The sequence below is a fragment of the Spermophilus citellus genome (genome assembly GCF_964194105.1).
Source record: "Spermophilus citellus genome assembly, chromosome: 15".
In the NCBI taxonomy this organism is placed as follows: domain Eukaryota; kingdom Metazoa; phylum Chordata; class Mammalia; order Rodentia; family Sciuridae; genus Spermophilus; species Spermophilus citellus.
The window spans coordinates 86,945,479-86,960,642 of record NC_138195.1 but is presented as its reverse complement, the minus strand read 5'-3'; the positions used below and the strand labels follow the sequence as shown (position 1 = coordinate 86,960,642).

Genomic DNA, 15,164 nt, shown 5'->3' with positions numbered 1-15,164 from the left:
GTACCCCTATGTTCAATTCCCATTACCACTACAAAAAAAAAAAAAAAAAGATTACACAACCAGTTATGAGCAAATAGTAGAATGGTGGTTCACTCCCATCCAAGACTTTCCAACTCCCAAATATTGACTGTGCAACCATTTTCTTACTCTTTCTCCTCCTTCAGATACATTATTCTGCTTTCTGTAAAGGTCTGAAGGCCTCTTGAAGACAGATTTAACAGGAGGTAATGGGGAACCCCTGACATACCCAGTCTATAATGTCTGTTTTTTAATTTTGCTAATTTACAAGTATAGATTGCTAGAGTTTTTTTTTTTTTTTTTTTTTTTTTTTAGTAATGGGCTCAGTCATAGAGCACTTGCCTAACATGCATGAGGCCCTGAGCTTAATCCCCGATATGGAAAAAAAAAAAAATTAGTAATTGATTATTTGAGAATCACGTCAAAATATAAGTCTTTCTTTTTGTGTCCTGGGCAATCATTCAGTAACAATCCCTCTTCATCAGGATTCTGTACTTTTGACCTTTTCATTTTTTTCTAATTTTTAACCTATTTATAAATAAATAGACCACAAAAATGGAAGAAAGAAAAGGTTCACCCTCTTAAGAATTATCTTCACTTTAAACTCCCTTTTAATACATAACTTACAGTACTTACATATAATAGATAACTTATAGTACATCTTTTCTGGAGAGTAAGATCACGAAAAGCAATACTTTCAATTGGTCTTAGTTACTTTTACTAGTTTGATCTTTCATCTAAAATTTAGGGGCAGGGTTGGGTACAGTGGTGCACTCCTGTAATCCCAGCAAATAGGGAGGCTGAGGCAGAAGGGTCACAAGGTCAAAGCCAGCCACAGCAACTTAGCAAGGCCCTGCCTAAAATTTAAAAAAATAAAATAAAAAAGTGTAGGGATGTGGCTCAGTGATTAAGTGACCCTGGGTTCAATCCCTGCTACATAAAAAAAAAAAAAAGCAAGATACCCACACACAAAAAAAACTGCAATTGTTAGAAAAAAATATGTACACGGATAGATGAAGAACAATCTAGAAAACATTTTTTAATGTAGATGTATCTTTTTAATTTTTTAAAGTTGTGGATGGACACAACACCTTTATTTTATTTATTCATTTTTATTCGGTGCTGAGGAACCAAACCCAGTGCCTCACACATGGTAGGCAGGTACTCAACCAATGAGCTGCAACCCCAGGCCCTAGAAAACATTTTATTTTTTAGGTGTAGATGGACACAACACAATGCCTTTATTTTTATGTGGGGCTGAGAATCGAACCTGGGTCCTGCCCATGCTAGGTGAGCGCGCTACCACTGAGCTACAATCCCAGCCCCCGAAAACATTTTTTTTAAATAGAGTATAATTTGAAAAAGTGATAAGACTATGGTTAAATTTTTTTTATTATGATATATCATGAGCTATGTAATGCTTTAAATAATCAATAAAAAAAATTTATTTCTATTATATGTTCCTCAAGGGAAAAAATTATTAATTTTATAATGAGATTTGAACAGTCAGCTCCTAAACAAAATACAAGCCTTATCCCTTGCTTAAAATTATTCAAAATACAATTAACATTTTAGAGTTCTACAAGCTTGAAGAATTACTAAATTAAAAAAAAAAATCAACTAAAATGTTCTAACTTCCCAAGTATGCAACTAAATTCATTTAACTTTTCAAATATTTAACACTCAACAATTCTACTTTATAAAGTAGAATTATTATAATAAATTGACACAATTACATACAAAAATTTTAACCAGTAGTTTTTTTGGATTTTCTTTTGTTGTCATACTGGAGACTGAACCCAGGAGCACTATACATTCCCAGCTCTTTTTACTATGAGACAGAGTCTCAAACTTGCAATCCTCCTGCCTCAGCCTCCCAAGTCTCTGAGACTACAGACATGCATATACGCACCCAGCTATAACCACCAGTTTTAAGATGGTTAAGTCTACTGATATTTCTTTCTATTCTGTTTCATATTTATTGTCACAAATGATAATTTAATTTCAAGCTTTACTAAATATTAATATGAAAAATGTCTCAATGCCTGGCATCTATTGTCAACATCAAATCCCTGCATCCTATTTTTTTTTTTAAATGACTATTTATTTATTTATTGGTACCGGGGATTGAACTCAGGAGCACTTAACCACTGAATCACATCTCCAGCCCTATTTTGTATTTTATTTGGAGACAGGGTCTCACTGAGTTTCTAAGCACCTCACTATTGCTGAGGCTGGCTTTGAACTCTCGATCCTCCTGTCTCAGCCTCCCGAGCTGTTGGGATTACGGGCATGTCACTGGGCCTGTTTAAGTTCTTTTGAAGGTCTGATATAAACAGCTTATTAGATCTATGATGTGCCCCTGAAAAACACAGAAATCTAACTTTAGACATGGAAGCTACAATAAGCACATCATGAATGCTGGCACCACTTTAAAAGCAATCATCTTTTTTGTAAACAGCATCAAGACAGGCTACCTTGCAAATAAAAATCAACTCCAGTGAGTGATGTCACATAAGGTTCCAATGCTTACAGGATTTGCATGAAAAGCATTATATGAATAAAGCACTCATACCTCTAGTTTTTCACTGAACTCCTCTGTATAGGGAACAAATCTGCTATCTGTGTCCCCCTTGTAAAACCAAGTACAGCGTCTCACTTCAGCAGGCTCCTCCTCCCAGTACACAGCTTTTCTCATTCGGTCATAGAGGTAAACATCATAGCGCCCTCCATCTGTACCCAGGATCACATTCTCAGGATCTGGCTGGACTAAACAACAAAGACCACATTTTCCCCAAAAGTTATGAGGCATATTTAAAAATGATTAATGAGAATGCAGTAACTAATCAATGCTTAAAGATTAAAAACTGAGGGGCTGGGGATGTGGCTCAAGCGGTAGCGAGCTCGCCTGGCATGCGTGTGGCCCAGGTTCGATCCTCAGCACCACATACCAACAAAGATGTTGTGTCCGCCGAGAACTAAAAAATAAATATTAAAAATTCTCTCTCTCTCTCTCTCCCCTCTCTCACTCTCTCTTTAAAAAAAAAAAAAGATTAAAAACTGAGCTCACTTTAAAAAAAAAAAAAAAGAAGTTTAAGACTAATCTGTACTGTTTAAAATCACGACTCTTCTTAAGTGGAAAAGAAATAGCCAGGGCAAACTTTAAAAATGTGATCATAAAACAAATAACACATGAATTTTGTTTTTAATCAAAGCAGTAAATATTTATAAACAGCAATGCTCCATAAAGTGTTTCCAGAGTTAATACATGATTTCAAATCCCATAATCACATAATAAACAAAGAAATATATTTCTACATATTTTTCAGAGCCTTAAGGCATTCCTGTGCATCATCTCTCAAGATGGATATAGAAGCAGAATTCCCAAACCAATCTGACCATGCAACACTTTTTTCACAGAGCCAATATTCCAGAATAAGAATTCCACAGAAAACGCTTTTATTCAAAACTACAAATGAATAAGAAAAATAGGAAAACTGAAACTTGGATTATATGACCTACTCTACTTCTCTGATTTAAAACACCTTTAAACAATTTACTAAACCAGTTCTTCAGATACCTTGCTCAGATAACTTGTGATTTACATTAGTATCACATCTCATTCCTTCTCTTCCTGGAAACAAATGATCCATGATAGGTACTTACCAGAATTATAAATTTCTTCAAGATTTGAAGAGTCAAACACACTGAAAGGCATCCATAGTTGCTTATATTCTACCTCCTTGCAGTAAAACCAGTGGGGTTGAACAGGTTCATATTGATTTTGAAGTACAAAAGGTGGCGGCCCTGGCACAGAGGGACCCACAGGTCTAGCAAGTACCTGCTGCTGTGTTGGTGACTGCACTGAAGGAGGAATCTAAAAGGGAAAACAAAGAATGTTGTGTTTGTCCAAAAGAATTATTTTGAATATGCTTCAGACTCAAACTGACATTAGTAATAATTATCCTACATACTTTTTGTAATAACAATTACAAAAATTTACCAAGGATGTACACCAAATGTTTGTTGTACATTATATTCATTCAAATATTGGCATTCTCTAAAGCCATTAAAAATGTTTTAGAAAAAAATTTAGTAACATGTTCACAAAACTAAAGACTATTTTTTAAAGGATATGTATCCATATGGGATTATTATTATTTGTATTCTTGTCAGCAAGAATACAAATAGGAAGCAGGGCGCAGTGGTGCACACCTGTAATCCCAGCAGCACTCATGCTCAGGAGGCTGAGGCAGTAGGATTTCGAGTTCAAAGTTGGCCTCAGCAACAGCAATGTGCTAAGCAACTCCATGAGACTCTATCTCTAAATAAAATACAAAATAGGGCTGGGGATATGGCTCAATGGTCAAATGCCCAACTTCAATCCCTGGTACAAAAAAAAAAGAATACAAATAATAACTGGGCACGGTGTTGCACACCTGTAATCCCAGCAGCTTGAGAGGCTAAGACAGGAGGATCACGAGTTCAAAGCTAGCCTCAAAAACTTAGTGAGGCTCTAAGCAACTTAGCGAGACCTGTCTCTAAATAAAATATAAAAAGGTCTGGGGATGTGGCTCAGTGGTTAGAGTTCCCCTGGGTTCAATCCCCAGTACCAAAAAAATAAAAATAATAATACAAATAATAATAAATGCTAGAGAGGATGTGGACAGAAAGGAACACTTTTGCACTCTTGATGAGCCTATAAATTAGTACAATCACTATGGAAATCAGTGTAGAATCTAGTCTTTTGAGGAGCCTCCATACTGACTTCCACAGTGGTTGCACTAATTTATAGTCTCACCAACAGTGTAAAAGTGTTCCTAGCTGACCCAGCTATACCACTTCTCAGTATTCTCAGTATTCACAATAGCCAAACTATGGAACCAGCCTAGTTATTCATCAACGATGAATGGATAAAGAAAATGTGATACAGATACACAATGGAGTTTTATCTAGCCATAAAGAATGAAGTTATGGCATTTGCAGGAAAATGGATGGAACTGGAAACCATCATGTTAAGCAAAATAAGTCAAACTCAGGTTAAGGGTCCTGTGTTTTCACTCATATGCAAAAGCTAGAGAGGAAAAAGGAAAACAAAGGTGGGGGTTGATCTCCTAAAAATCAAAGGGAGATCAGTAGAGGAAAGGATAAGGGGTAGAGGGAAAGGAAGTGGTAAAGAGTGCTATTAGTCAAATTATATTGTCATATTGTATGCATGTATAAATATGTAATAATAAATTCCATCAATATGAAAGTATAATGCACCAATAAAAAAAAATGTGTGTGTGTGTGTGTGTGTGTGTGTGTGTGGGTGTGTGTGGTGGGGGAAGCTGGGGATGTGGCTCAATGGTTAAGTCCCCCTGGGTTCAACTCCCAGGTCTGGTGGGAAAAAAAAACAAAACCCAGAAATTTGGTTACTTTCTAATGTATGATGAAACCCAACATTATCAAGAATTTGTATACTAGTATGATTTAAATAATAAAGTAGATCTGCAGGGCGTAGGAAGTACCTCAGTAGTACAGTGTTTACCTAGCATACATTAGGTCCTGAGTTCAATCCCTAAAAAAGCATATCTCCAGGAGACATATTGTCATTCTCTCCCACATTGGGTTGGGTGCTTAATTCTTTTCATCTCCCTTTTTATTTTATATAGCCTCCTCTGGAAGTCAGATGAACAATTCGTGGGGAAAAAAGTATAAAGAAAATTCACAAAATTTACCTAAGGTAAATGTTATTCCATTACCCTCCTTCAGATAGAATTTAACTGACTGGATCCAAATGCCGTGTAAATATAAATTACTGGAGAAATCAATTTTTGTCCCTATAATTATTTGTATTAAATAGTAAATTAGGAGATGAGAAGCTGGCACTCTGTTAAGACAATAATTGCCTCAACTCTCATGTGTTCCTAGGTAACATTTATTAGTAGTATCTTACCCTAAAACTGCACTAACTCATTAAAATCAATTATTACATCAGCAAACAGGTAAAATAAATTTCAAAGCATGTAACTTACAAAGTTGAAATAAACAGTGGTGATGAAAAAAGTGAATCTGACCCCCATGGAGGACAAGTGGCCACTTGAACCTTTGATTTCAGCATCCACCAGGGCTGACAGACTATGTGCCTAATATTTCTACCTATACAGACCTACCCCATTTCTAAATCATACAAGTAAAAATCTGTGACAGGCTCTATTTTAATTTCTAAAGGGTTGAATCTAATAGAGTCTAATAAACATCTATAGTTGTTTTAGCTCTAATACCTGCTAAACAAGTACAAGCATCTTTTTTTTTTTTTTTTTGGTGGTGCTAGGGATTGAATCCAGGGCTTGTGCATGCAAGGCAAGCACTCTACCAACTGAGCTATATTCCCAGCCCCAACTACAACATCTTTGTTTACTGTCTGTTTTATGTGTACTTGTGCACTCCTGAGTATTACCTATGGTATCTACATATGTGGTTGTGTCCATACAGCATGTGCATGGTATCAAAGTTGGCTTACAGGTGGGTGCAATGGTGCACACCTATAATCCCAGCGGCTCAGGAGGCTGAGACAGGAGGATTTAGAGTTCAAAGCCACCCTCAGCAGTAACGAGGTCTCAACCCAGTGAGACCATCTCTGAATAAAATACAATAGGGCTGGGGATGTGGCTTAGTGGTCAAGTGCCCCTGAGTTCAATCCTCAATACCAAAATAAAAGTTGGCTTACAGCCAAATGAGTACAAATGAGTAAATTTCACACATGGATCCAAATGCCTTTTGGTTCATGTGACTTAAATAAAACTTTAGCAAAAAGGGTCAATTTAAATTGGTAAGAGTAATGATGTCTTTGAAATTACCAACTCATGTATTTTTAGGTGGCCAGTGAATCAAAGCACTTATTTCTATCAGATGTTTTAAGTGCAATAACCATTGCTTTAAAGGATTTTTCTTTTTCATGAAAAACTTGCTATCAGTCCCCTGTCTTGTGGGAGTTCTATCTATTTGAAACCAAATAAATCCTATTCCATTTACTTTTATGGAAAAAAAAAAAACATAAAAAACAAAAAGCATAACTCATTCTCATTTGAATTATAAAACACACAAAAGTTCTTTCAAACATTGGCCAAGGTGAGAGAAAAAAAGTAAGAGCGAATAATTAGGACACAAAACCTATCTCTACATACCAGTGGCAAAGATCCTGGAGGTGTCTGGTACATCTGCATAGGGGGTCCAGAGGGTGGAGGGTGAGAGAGATGGCCTGGTGTTTGGCACTGTTGCAGCTGTGGTGGTGCAATATATGGATTAGCCCTGCTGCTGACAGGGGTATGGCGATATGGATTGTACCCTTGGGGGGTTCCTTGGGATGGGCTCCCAAAATTTGAAGGAGGGAGACTACTTGGCTGAGAAGGCAGGTAAGTATTCATTCCCATCTGTGGGGAAGGTGGAGCACCATATGGAGGCTTCGATACAGATGGTGGAAATGCATTCAACACATCTTGGGATCCAGTTGTAAAAGGGAGAGCAGTGGGGGAATTGGAGAATGCAGATTGTCCAACCGATGTTGCTGCAGTTGTTAAGGGTGACTGTCCAATATTCCCAAAAGGATCACTACTGCTTGATACCTGAGAGAAGTAACTAAATGTCTGTGGGGTGGATGTGTGAACAGAAGTCTGACCGAGGAAGCTGTCCTCCTCACCCACATCTGTGGAATCCTCTGAAACAGAACAGGAGAGTAAATGATTTAAAGTTTTCTAACATTCTGTAGATATAATTCTGTAAGGAAAAACCAGCAATTCTACCTCTTACGTATTAATCTAACTCATATTTCTGCTTTTCATTTCTTTGAAATGAAAATCTAGAAAATATTCATAGGAAAAAATCAAAAGCAGGAAAATATACAATTCATTGATAAGCCCACCTCCCAGAGACAATCACATTTTGGTATATACTCTTTCATACTTTTTAAATAAATGCTTTTACAGAGGTGCTTTTAAAAACAGAAATATTAACTATACCTACAACTTTTTTGGGGGGAGAGGGGTGTACCAGGGATTGAACTCAGGGGCACTCAAGTCCTAAGCCACATCCCCACCCCTATTTAGAGACAGGGTCTCACTGAGTTGCTTAGCACCTTGCGGTTGCTGAGGCTAGCTTTAAACTTACAATCCTCCTGTCTCAGCCTCCCAAGCTGCTGGGATTACAGGCATGCGCCATCACACCCAGCTATACCTACAACTTTTACATATTATTATAAATTTTTTCTCTCCCTGGTAAAATATGACTCAAATGTTATTCCATCACCCAAATGCACATCATCTTAATTTCTACAGTCACGAAGAGAAACTAAAGTACATATTAACTCTGTGGACAAGAAGGGGTGTAACAGGGCTCTTACTTACAAAGCACTTATTATACAAATGAACATGTTATGTGTATTCCCAAAGAAAAATATGTCAACCTTAATTTCCATCCCTAACATCATACAGTGTCACAACCAAATAATTAGTCATTACAGAACACCAGATAGCTAGGAAAGCCATTTTTCTAAGGAAGTTCTCATCTCTCTTTGCCCAACTTGATCTTCACTGTGGGTATTAAATCAAAGGATTTTCTTTTGTTCTGCTACCAACTCATGAATAAAATAAAAGCATATACCCTCCACATGACCTACAAAGTCCACCCTGCTCTTCCTCACTGAACTTTCCCAAGCCCTGAGCTTGCAGCTTTCGTCCTTCTCCTTTCTTTCTCCTGTCTTATCCTTCTTATCTCTTACTACTGGAGGCATGGAGTCCCTCAGAGGGTGGCCTCTCTCCCAGCACACAAGTACACAGTGGTCCCTGTCTGTGGGGAGCCATTCTGACACGTGATTGGGTGACTCCCGTTAAGGGCCTGAGGCACTCTGGCTGTGTCAGAGTTATCCCGACCCTTTCCTGATGAGAGAGCCCATCCGTGTGGGGGTGTGCGTAACCACTGACCCTGGAGACCCAATCACTGACCCTGACCTTGGAGTACAGCCCCCCCTCAACCTTCATTGGATGGAATTCTCCCCTGAATCTCTTGTCCCCCCAAATAAAAGGCTACTCCCCGGCGTGTTCGCTCTCTCTCTCTCCTGCTAGCCCAGAGTAATCCTCGCTGCCCTGCTGGGCGGCTTGAGGCGGGGACCAGGGAGGCGAGCCGTCTCGGACCTAGCATTAAAATAAGGTACTGTCTGTGTGTTTTATTTTGATCTCTTCTAACTAACTTAATGCCAGAACCTCATTAATGAAACCACTGCGCAGGCCGCGTGGTAGACCTGTCCTTGGAGGCTTGCCAAGCTTTGTGCCCCTCCTTGACCTCTGCTGAGAAGACCACTGGGCTCACAGGAGATTCTGCCTTGAGTGCCTAGGCTGCTCCCCTTAGATTTCACATACACCAAACTACCAAGACACTCCACTATAAATGTTTGGACCATCATCCCAAAAGACTCACAAGATTATGGCATTAGGGATTGAATCTTTTGGATTATGATCAGCATGGTACTATTTTTCTTAATATTTACTTTAATTGTAGTTGGACACAATACGGTTGTTTTATTTATTTATTTATTTATATGTGGTCCTGAGGATGGAACCCAGGGCCTCATTACACTGAGCCACAACCCAGCCCTGCATGGTACTATTTAAAAGACTCCTAAAACTTGTTTCTTTGTATCAAAAAAAAAAAAAAATCCTTCCTATTCAAGACTCTGTCTGCTTTTCTCTTTCTACTTTTCTAATGTATTTCCAGTTTCCACCTAACCTTCACCTTCCTGTGAACCTTACTTGGAATTCTCTGTATTTCTTAGCTCATCCCTCAACAATGAACTGCGTGTGATGGGAAGAGGGGGAGGGCCTTATGTGCTATCTTTCACCCTTTAAGAGAATTTGAAATTAACCTGGTCCAAGAAATATTTTTCTAATTAGTATCAATCATAAATGAAATGACAACATTCTGTTAGCTTCCCCTGAGGTTTTGTTTGTTTATTTTTTTCTGCAGCATTGGGATTGACCCAGGGCCTCATGCATACTGGAACACTGCCCCACCACTGAGCCACACTCTAGCCCTCAGGACTCAATGTTCATGAGCAGTCTATACTCAGGACTCTACCAACTGTCTCAAACCAAGACTGCCATGTGTTCCAGAAGCTATTTTTTAATCACTCCTTCAATATTTCTGACAGATGCAGCTTCGTATGCTTCAATTTAATAGGCTTAAAACTAAATTTATGGGGTTGGGGTTGTGGCTCAGTGGTAGAGTGCTTGCCTAGCATGTGTAGGGCACTGAGTTCAATCCTTGGCACCACATAAAAATAAACAAAATAAAGGTCCACTGACAACTAAAACATATTTAAAAAAAAAAACACTAAATTTATTACACTGACCACCCCATGTCCTTTTTAAAAAAAAATATTCTTTTAGTTATCAATGGACTTTATTTTATTTGTTTATATGTGGTACTGAGAATCAAACTCAGTGCCTCATACCTGCTAGGCAAGCGCTCTACCACTGAGCCACAATCCTAGCCCCACCCATGTCCTTTCACCGGTTCTTACAACCTCAACAGGAGTTCACCAACAACATCAAGATTTCAGCAAAAACCTCGAGTCTGTCAGACCCTTCCTCTAATACCCTTCATTTAATCGGATGCTCTTCAATAAATATTTATACAGCACCCCATATGTGCCAGGTACAGAGCTTAGTCTTAGAGCCAAAACTGAACAAGAACAGACCTCTGCACTGACAAAGCTAATAATCTGACCACCAGTGAGTCAAAAACTTTATAGACTAAAAATCTCTCCCATCTGTTCCCTGCTCTCCATACCCAATGTCAGTCACCTGGGCTAGATGCCATTTGCTCCTATCTGAAGTACAATGGCCACCCAAATGACCATTCTTAGTATAGTCAGCCTTATTCCAATGCAATCTAAGAAAACTTTGGTCCTTCTGAAACATACTTCTCATTTTATTGCCTTATTAACATCCTTCAAAGGTTCCCCATACCCCTCAGGATGAACTACAAACTCCTTTTTTTTTTTTTTTCAAACTCCTTAATACAGTACTTACAGCCCACAGACCCCAAGCGCCACTCCCCTGCAAACCCTCTAGTCATAGTGACCTACTTGGGTCGGGGAGCTAGAGGACAGAACAGGAGACAGAAGAGGTCTATCCCTGCCCCACACAACCCACCACCAACTCCTCCAAGCCAGGAAGTTTTCTCACCTATGCAGATGCCCTCATTTCTATGTACCCTTCAATAGGCAGCTCAACTATCACCTCCCGTGAGGCCCTGAGGCCTAAGGGACATGCCCTTCCCACTCCACCAGCTGAGACCCACTGTGTTCACAGCAGCCTATCCATCCCTTATTCTAGCTTTCTAGGCCTGTGCCACAACTGCTTACCCAGGTGGGCATTTGTGTATACATATGTACTGTGCAGTCATTGAGGGAAGAGCTATCTGCATTTCTGTGTCTCTGTGACATATGAAACAGAGCATGGCAAAGAGAAGCTGCTCAATCCATTTGGTGAATGCATGAAATTATTCCTGTGTGCCTCTTTTAGTGATATGATTAACTGTTGCTTCCAAGGAGTCAGGTTCTTCTTTACCTCCACATATTTTCTGAAAGAATCTCTACGAAAAAAATTTTTAGAGGTGGAAAAATACTTGTTATGGAATTTTAGTTCTAAAATCTATTCATGTTCTCACACTCACACACACAAAAAAAACTTCAGCCAAACACAGTATGGCATACGCCGATAATTCCAGCTACTTGGGAAGCTGATGCAGGAGGACAACAAGTATGAGGCCAGCCTGGGCAACTTAAGTGAGACTGTTTCAAAATAAAATAAAAGGGACTGAGGATATAGCTCAGTGATAGAACACTTGCCTAGCATGCTGGAAGCCCTGGGTTTGGACCCCAATACAGCAAAAACAAGTCTGAAAAAAAAAAAAAAAAAAGGTCTGTCTTCAAGAAACAAAGAGTTTTAAAGACAGATGTAATTACTCTGTACTTACAATGACAACGTCTAGCAACAATTGACAATGACACACACAAACTAAATACTGTATAACAAGGAAGACGGACACAAACCAAACAATACTTATGGAGCAGAGGATTATACAAAAACCCCAAGCATGGCCTCATTTACTCCTAGATCCTCCCACAGCACTCTGCTCCAGCCATGCTAGTTCTTCACCAAAGACAGCAACATCTAATCTTTTGACCACATTGCCTAAATGAGACATACATATTCCTGATGCCCACCCTCCTGTTCATTCAATAAGTATCTGCTGCATTGTCTACTGCATTCCAGGCACTGGGCATATATATGCTAGTGAGTAAAACCAAGACCCTGCTTTCATGGCGCTTAGGTTTCTGGTGGGAGAAAATAAATATGCATATATGTCAGGTAGTGACAAGCACCAAGAAGAAACAACACAAAAAAAGAACTTTAATGTACTGCTGAAGTCGTTCTCCACTTCTCCATGAGATTTTCCTTAGTCCTTCAAACAGTAATAAATTATTCACTAGAAAAAAAACCTATGTGCTAGACACCAAATAAGATTCTAGAAATAAAAAGGCAATTAATTAACGCATCAAAATAAATAAATTAAGGAGAAAGGTAATTAAGTCACAGCCGCAAATTTCAACAAGCCTCAGTCCAAATGAAGAGGCAAACATGTTCAGTTCACATTTACATGTGTGCAAGGTACTATGCTCTTTTATAGAAATTAATTCACTTCTCAGGACAATGCCATAAGACTGAACATAAATGAAAATTGAAGCATAGAGAGGTAAAGTATCATGACTGAGGTCACACATCAAGTTACTGGCAGAGCCAGGACTGGAACACAGCCTGTACTACTCAACACTACGGCCTTGGTTATGCTATATAATTACCAAAAAGCAATCACCCTAGACATTACTACAGATATGAGCAAAAAGCTAGAGGTGCACAGAGAAGTGGGGGCCTAAAAGGACAAGAAAACCCTTCTTTCAGGAACTGATGCACTACCTTGAAAAATGAGGAATACATTGTGTCTACAGTTTGCAAATACTATACTTTACTCTAGAAGGGGACAACGTCCTTCGTAGGACAGTTTGTTGTAATTCTGGAGTCTCCTAGTAGAAAAGAGCCTTCTGTACTCCAGAAAACGGACACCGTCCACCCTGGATGTAACTTACCATCTCCTAGGAGAGAGATACCCTACTATATCCTGAAGTCTCCTAGGAGGATGCCTGACCGTACCCTAGGAGAAGGCGACTAATAATCTGCATCCCTGCCAGCACTCAGCACACAGTAGGTGTTCACCGAGGATCAGTGGAATGCCAGGGCACGAGTGTCGGGCACTATAGACAACGCGGACAGGCGGCTCCTTTGACGACCAGCCAGCCACATCACCTGGGCCCCGCCCTCTAAAGCTGGCACTGCTGGCCCCAGCAGGCGCCCGGATCCAGACGCGGCAGAGGAGAGCCTCGCGTCCGAGCCTCGTAGCCGGGCGGCCCGGCTCCCCGCACACGCCCACCCCGCGGGACAGCCCTCCCCTCCTACCTCCGGGCAAGAGCAGGGAGGCCGGGGCCGCGACGGCTTGGGTGACTGGGATGAAGGGCACGTTAAAGCTGAGCTCCGTGGCCGAGGAGGAGAAGAGTAAGTTAGTGCTCAACGAGGAGGTGGAGGCGCCGCCACTGCCACCGTTAGATTTCCTCTCGGCCATGGCTGCTGCCCACCGTCCGTTACACGTCTGCGGGAAGCCGGTGCAGCACCACCGGCCGGAAACCGGTCACCCTTGGGCCAGCGCACTTCCGCACTTGCGCACAGTGGCCAGCACTACAAGAGGCTGGCCGAGGGCCCTTTTCCTTCGCCAGCCCTGCTGCCAAAAATCAACATGGCGGCAGCGGCTTCAGGCCCGAATCCGCACGTGACTCGCTCATTTTCTGCGCAGGCGCAGTATGAGACGGAGGACTGCGATTGGGGCAGGCCTTTGGGGGTGTGGCTGCTGCGGGTTTCAGGTAAAACCTCAAATTGACGTTGAAAGTCACAGATTGCGGGCGGCGCTCTGGGCTTCCTGAAAGTACCGAAGGGATAGTTTAACTGGCAAGATTTTGGAGGTACAGTGGAATACGTCAGGACAAGATAGCAGAGTGCTCAAAGGGAGGGCAGGGGGAAAAAGCAGTGGAGGCAATCGCAGCCAAGGTGGAGCCAGATTCTTCTGTTCTAGCACCCTCCCGCCCTTCCGGACAGAACTGAGCTGAACTCCTGTCGTTGGCACAGAAATGAAAATAGTAAAACCATTAAGTTTTTAAAGACATTTCTTTAAAAAATAAAGTAGGGGACTGAAATGTAAGGATATGACATTTCAAAATGCTTTCTATATGTATCCACAGTAGTCTTGACAAATTGAATCCAAAATGCAGCGCAAATAATTTGAACATAATTATGATCTTGCATAGTTAGATGTTATGAAAGAAAAAGTACCATAAGCACTCTTTCAGCGGAGATAAGACCTCAAAGGAAACCGTGATATAGTGAAACACATCCCACAGCAAATTACACCTATATAAAACCTGTTCGTTAACGAATTAAATGACTACTTAATGTAACGTGTGATTATTTTTTTTAAAGCCAAACACTAGTTAAAACAGGATAGGTTTCACTTAGTAATAATTGTTGCAAAAGTGATGTCCAGCTTGAACAGAAACCAGCCTTACTGAAAGAAAATGTTCAAGACTTCCCCCCCCCCCTTAAGTTACTAAGGATTGAACTCAGGGGCCCTCTCTACCACTGAGTTACACAACTGTCTCTTCACCTGTTTTATTTTGGGACAAGGTTTCACCAAATTGCTGGAGCTAGCCTCCAGCTTGCAATCCTCCTGCCTCAGCCTCCCAAGTCAACAGGTATGCACACCCCAACTGGCAGTTTGAGACTTTTTAAGGGCTGGGTGGGCTAAGGGAAAGACACTGAGACATGCAAAGGTTGGTCTACCTGACTAAGCGTTCTGGGTTTTTTTTATGGTGCTTATCTAGAGGAGACACATGCTTCTCGTAGCTTTTATTCTCACAGAGTGAGAATAACAATCTCCTTGAATGTACACACATTTCAAAGGGTCTTTGGGAAGACAGTTCCAAGTGGTAGAAGATTTACATC

At 40.4% G+C, this 15,164-nt stretch overlaps 1 protein-coding gene across 6 annotated transcripts in view; it reads right to left on the bottom strand.

The window, feature by feature from the left end:
• The window catches only part of SEC23IP (SEC23 interacting protein), a 48,215-nt gene extending 34,396 nt beyond the window's left edge, over positions 1–13,819 (bottom strand). For 5 of the 6 annotated variants that reach the window (XR_014019046.1, XM_081268604.1, XM_081268605.1 and 2 more), the window contains exons 1-4: positions 13,572–13,819; positions 7,188–7,717; positions 3,685–3,895; positions 2,594–2,787 (exon numbers count right to left, since the gene is read on the bottom strand). Coding sequence is in view for 5 of the 6 variants with exons in the window: in XM_081268604.1 (XP_081124730.1) it covers positions 2,594–2,787; positions 3,685–3,895; positions 7,188–7,717; positions 13,572–13,734 (1,098 nt within the window). In the remaining variant the exon portion in view is untranslated. Of the gene's footprint in view, positions 1–2,593; positions 2,788–3,684; positions 3,896–7,187; positions 7,718–11,905; positions 11,956–13,571 lie in introns of all 6 variants that reach the window. The other variant, XM_081268608.1, reaches the window with a different exon arrangement.
• Positions 13,820–15,164: the final 1,345 nt, after the last annotated feature.